Genomic DNA, 5,565 nt, shown 5'->3' with positions numbered 1-5,565 from the left:
GCCGACATAAAAACCACAGCGACGGTTCTATTTGTGTAAAAATGTGTGCTTTACAGAGTGTCTTCTCATGACACTTGTGACCTGCTCCCACTGCAGCTCTGCAGTGTGTAGTGTTGATTGTCACCTTTGCTTTACAGGTGAGAAAATGGAATCTCAAAGGGATTGGGTGGCTTGTAAAGGTTCAGCTGTCACTTGTCAGAGCTGGAGGGACCCCCAGGTCCCCTGTCTTCTGAGCAAAGTTGTCACTGCTGTGTTTGCCATGCTGAGTGGAGAGTGGATGAGGGGAGGTGATGAGAACACAGACTTCGGGTCAAGCTAGACGCGCTGGTCCTGGCTGTGCCACTTATTAGCAAATGATTTGAGATGAGAGAGTTTTGGTTCTTTGAACTTCAGTTTCTTCATCTGTAAGATACGAACGAAAACTCCTGCTTCACAGGTGGTTGTAAGGATTAAATGAATTATTATTTATAAAAGACGTAGCATAATTTCTGGTCCCTAGATGTACTAGTCAGTGATAGCAGTTTTCTTCTTTTGCCAAGTTCCTTTCCACAACTGTGAAGCTTTGTAAGAAATGTCATAGAAGCCAATAATTGGGTTATTTTAGCCCTGCGGCAGCAATTGTTATTCTTCTAGAATTTTTTATAAACCGTCAGGGGTGGGGTGAAAGAGAGAACCCAGTTACCCCAAAGTGGCACAGTATGGTGAGGAAAGACTTGACTTGCTCTGGTGTGAATTTGAGTGTTTTGATAGTTTGCCCTGATTCTTTGGTTCCTGTTTCACTGGTCGATGCTGAGAAAGCTAAGTAGTTCTCAGCTCAAGTCCCCTTTGCCGTGAGAATCCGTCTGTTCTGACCAGGACCTCCTGCAATGGGGAGGGTGGTGTGGACGGACAGCCGCTTTGACCAGACATTCCCTCTGCCGGCCACTCGGCGGCAGTGTTGGCCCGGCACAGCTGCTGCTGACTCTGCAGCCTGGCTCCGGCTGGGAGAGTTTGTCCTGGGAGCCTCCATCACACTTGTGTTCAGGAAGCTGCGGATTTGTCCTGAAAGACTGTAATAAAGCAGCCATTTTCCAGTGGAACATGCATTTTTTTGCATAGCGTCTATACATATAACTCTCCTAGACTATGAATTCTTTGAGGTCAGGAGCTACATCTTGTTCTACCTTTGTGTTTTCTAGAATGCTTACTGTCTGGTAGGAGCTCAATAAATATTTGTTGAATAGATGAATTTTCCTAATTTACTTCCTTGGATTTTTTGGTTTGTCTTATTTCATTTTGCTTTTATTTTGTTTTTGGTTGGTGGGGGTTATGTGAGATTTCATAAGCCTTAATTTGTATCTTCCTCTTCCGGTAACTCTGGACTGTCTGTTTTGTAGAGGCTGAAGGATGAGATAGCAGAAGTAGCTAATGAAATTGAAAACCTGGGATCCACAGAAGAAAGGTGGGTCGCCTTCCTGCCGGGTGGTTTTTGTGGTTATGGCTTCTCAAAGCTCACAGGCCTTAATTGCACTGACCAGGCACATGCGAGGAGAAAGTAAGTTTTATGTCTTTCTGTTCCTGACGAGCGCGTTCATACCCATACTTTCTGCCTCCCAGCCTTTACTGCTAGGACTCCTGACATACAGAAGCTTTTTACGTTGTTCGAAAGATTGAACTGGAGAACTTCAAGAGTCCCAGAAAGCTTTAAACTACTCTTAAATTTTTATGTGAATCATTCCCCTCTGTTGTCCACTGTGTTTGTATTTTAAAGTGTCTGGTTTTCCTTTGTGTAAAGGAAAAGCTTGATGAATTCTTCTAATATAATTTCAAAAGATTGGAGTATGCAGTTATGTCTGGGTATAATTGGGGGCTTGTTTGTGCCTCCCCTAATGCTTAAGGAAAGAGAACGTAGAAATGAAATTATAGTGTAAAATGACAAGGACCATTTGAATTTTTTTCTTTTAATTACATGAAATGTTAGTGACCTTGAGAGTTTAGCTTTGAATGGGGTTCCCAGACCGTTTTCTAACTGCTTAATGCAATAAATAGGCTGTTTCCAATTCACCCTATGTCTGTATTTTTCTAAGCCTAAGTCTCCCTGTCTGGCTTCATAAGACCATTCGGTTTGTTATTGTAGACTCCTGTGGGCAGTGCTGTCAGGGTTAGTGAAGCTGGGTATCCAGAGAAGGCAGCCAGGGCATCACTGCCAGGCTCTGTATTGTCCGTTTGGTGTTTTGGATTACAGCTTTCTAACTTTACATTTAAACAATCATAGTTTAAAAGAGATGGATAAAGTGGAGTTCATCAAAATTTAAAACTTCTGCTCTTGTAAAAGATAACGGTTAAAAGAATGAATAGGCAGGCCACAGATTGGGAGGAAATATTAGTGGTACCTATTATATATGCATACAGCTATCCTCAGCTAGTGAGTTTATGGAGACTTGTAGCTCCCCTCAGCTGCGTCTGGAGCTGGGAGTCAGGGAGTGGTGATAAGGTTATTATTATATTTTTAATGTGGAACTTAAAATGGTTTCCCTGTATTGAAAGCCCCAAAAGGGGAGTTATTCTGCAGATCCCTGAGACTCCGCATGGATAATTCTCAGATTCACATGGATTTGTTCCTCAAACAGGTGTCACATTTGTTCCAGCTTTTCCACAGGAGAGAGTTTGTTTTTAATCAAAGACCTGATGCCAACATTTTGTAAAATGACACTGAATACTCTTTAATCAAATACAAGTAATATATTCACATACTGAAACATTTAAAACTTTCTGAAGTTTATACACATTGGTTAACTAAGGTGGTATGATAGCAGTAACATGGCTATTTCACTTTGAGGACCCTGCCAGGGGGACAGCCCTGTCTGGGGACTGGGGAAAGCCCCTACAGAAGTGCCCACGTTGGACCTAGAGCCACCGGGTCTCCATGAGGGAAGGCAGAGAAGCAGGCGGGCTGGCTAATGAAATTAGGGGACGGTTCTGGTGAGGCAGTCACGTGGCAGAAACTGATTGCCAGACATCTGGGAGTGCACTTTCTGGTGGCCACAGGAAAGCCTTTTGTTAGGGACCAAACTGAGGATTCTGAGCAGTTTCACACCTTGCTTCTGTCGGTGCCTCTGAAGTTGCCACACCACTCTTACTGGAAATCAGAAACAGGCTTTCCTTGTGGTATTTGTTTGGAAATACTGATCAGAGTAATCTTTCTGGATTTAGGAAAAAAGATCAGACAACCATTTAAATTAAATAGGAATTTCTAGATATCTGGTCATAACCCTTTATTTTAGCTGAAATTAAACTGTGCATTCCCTCTGTGACTTTGTATTTTAAGGTAGCTGTTCACAGGGGATCCCTGATTATCTCACATCCTGAAGTTCTGATACCTCAAAACACTTAGGAACATTTTCCCTCCTCTGTGGATTTAGCCAGAGAAGACATTTGTTTCTCAAGGAAATAACATTTATAATTCCATTTCTAAACAACTGTTTTGCTGCCTGAAATTATAAAATTACTATTGCCATTGATTGCAGCCTTTCCCAAATTTGGGTGCACACCAGATTGCCACGGGAGGTTTTAAAAATTCAGATTCCTAGGCTCTGTCCCTTAAGTTCTGAATGATTCAGCTGGTCCATTGCTACTCAGAGTCCACACATGGGATCACGTGAAACATGGAGAAGCACAGGCCCTTTGCACATTCAGAGTCAGATCTGCTTCGGCGAGGCCCCAATTGGTACGCACATATGTACGAGAACTGAGATTCTTCATATCGGGCGTGCTCCCAAGGCTGCTGGTTTGTGTGCCACACTGCGAGAAGCATGGTCTGTGAATCTGTATTTTTCATTCTGATGCACAGCCGGGAAAACTGCTGATCATTTGACAGTTTCTTAAAAAGTTAAGTATGTATGTACCATATGATCTAGCTGTGTCCACCTCTGGGTATCTCCCCAAGAGAAACGAAAACATATGTCCACACAAAGACGTGTACACAGATGCTGATAGCAACCTTATGCGTAGAAGTTCCAAACTGCTAACAGCCGAAATGTCCCTCCTGTGGTGAGTGGCTAAGCAGCCGTGGTGTGTGCGTGTCCAGCAGTGAGAGGCAGTGCGGCGCTGGCACTCACCACAGCCCAGAGGAGCCGCGAAACACTGTGCTAAGCGAAAGAAGCCGGACATGAAAGTCCAGATGTTTTATGATTCTGTTTATATGAAATGTCAGAATACACAGATCCGTGGAGATAGAAAATAGATGAGTAGTTGCCTGGGGGTGGAGTTAGGAGTGCGGATTAACTGTAAATGGGTGTGAGGAATTTTACTGGGGCGATGGAAACGTTCTGAAACTGGATTATGGTGATGGTTGCGCAATTCGATAAGCTTGCTAAAATTATTCGCATATATACTTAAAATAGGTGTATTATTCGACAAGTAAATTACACCGTGCTAAAGCTTTTTTAAAAAACCATGTTTAAAAAGAAAACCACTGATCTGGGGTAGAAGGAGCACAAATGAGCATGGAGCCGAGTCAGGGTTTCAATTCACTTTTCATAGTTAGACCAACCTGTTGCTTTCCTGGATAAATCTTGCAAAAATACCTGTAAATTAGTGGATGCGTGTAGGAATTATATTAGTCTTTCAAAACTTTCCAGGTGCCTGAAGTACTAAAATGGCTATGGTGGTTGTTTTACAGGAAAAACATGCAGAGGAACAAACAGGTAGCCATGGGCAGGAAAAAATTTAACATGGACCCTAAGAAGGTAAGTGAGAGGGAAGCAGCCATGCCCCATAGTCTTTAGGATGGGTTTTCTGCAGTGCGCAGGTAGAACCCAAAGGTGTTTTCCCAAGTGTTACAGTTCGTACTGCGTTGTGTGCAGCAAATGCCATGCAGTAGACCCTGGGTTGTCTGGAGTTGCAAGCCCTGGCTCCTCAACTGTGACCCCTGACCCTTTGTGTCAGTGGGTAGGTATTTATTAGATGCTCCGTGTCCAGTGCTCCCACAACCCACTTCTTCCTCTGCCTTTTCCCCTTCTCCCTCCTGCCTAGGCCTAGCACCATTGGCGTATTTGTTGTCCTTTTCTAGGGGATCCAGTTCTTAATAGAGAATGATCTACTGAAGAACACGTGTGAAGACATCGCCCAGTTTTTGTACAAAGGCGAAGGGCTCAACAAGACAGCCATCGGGGACTACCTCGGGGAGAGGTGAGGCCTGGTAGAGGGGCTGGTCGGGGATGACATGCAGAAACCAGCTCCTCGTGCTCTAGGTTCCTGGACGGGCTTTTTTTCTGAGGCAACAGTACCCACGCTGGCGTTGAGGGGAATGGTGAATGGTGGGAATGGTGGTGGGTCTGTCTAGGGGGTGTCCTGGGGGATGGTGGTGGGTCTGTCTAGGGGGTGTGGGGACACCTTGCGTGGTTAGCCAGTAAAGAGAGCTAGCCAGGCTTCTTGCTGACTGTGGGGGGCGGGGAGGGGTGGCTGTCTGGGCAGCCACATGACGCCGGGATGCAGCATGGGAGACACTGCCCAGCCGGGGATGGGGATGGGTCTTGGATTCTCAGTCGGTGTCTGACTCCTGCTGTCTCCCCCATCTTTTGTCTT

The 5,565-nt window shown here is 44.7% G+C and overlaps 1 protein-coding gene across 1 annotated transcript in view; it reads left to right on the top strand.

Annotated features, from left to right (window-relative positions):
* Positions 1 to 5,565, top strand: part of CYTH1 (cytohesin 1) — a 74,122-nt gene that overhangs the window by 48,331 nt on the left and 20,226 nt on the right. The window contains 3 exon segments of the mRNA XM_012661328.1: positions 1,377 to 1,441; positions 4,661 to 4,727; positions 5,051 to 5,169. Coding sequence (XP_012516782.1) covers positions 1,377 to 1,441; positions 4,661 to 4,727; positions 5,051 to 5,169 — 251 coding nt within the window.

Source organism: Propithecus coquereli, unplaced genomic scaffold (genome assembly GCF_000956105.1).
Source record: "Propithecus coquereli isolate 6110/MARCELLA unplaced genomic scaffold, Pcoq_1.0 Scaffold706, whole genome shotgun sequence".
In the NCBI taxonomy this organism is placed as follows: Eukaryota; Metazoa; Chordata; class Mammalia; order Primates; family Indriidae; genus Propithecus; species Propithecus coquereli.
Note: the sequence above shows the minus strand (reverse complement) of the source record. Positions and strands in the feature narration are given on the sequence as shown.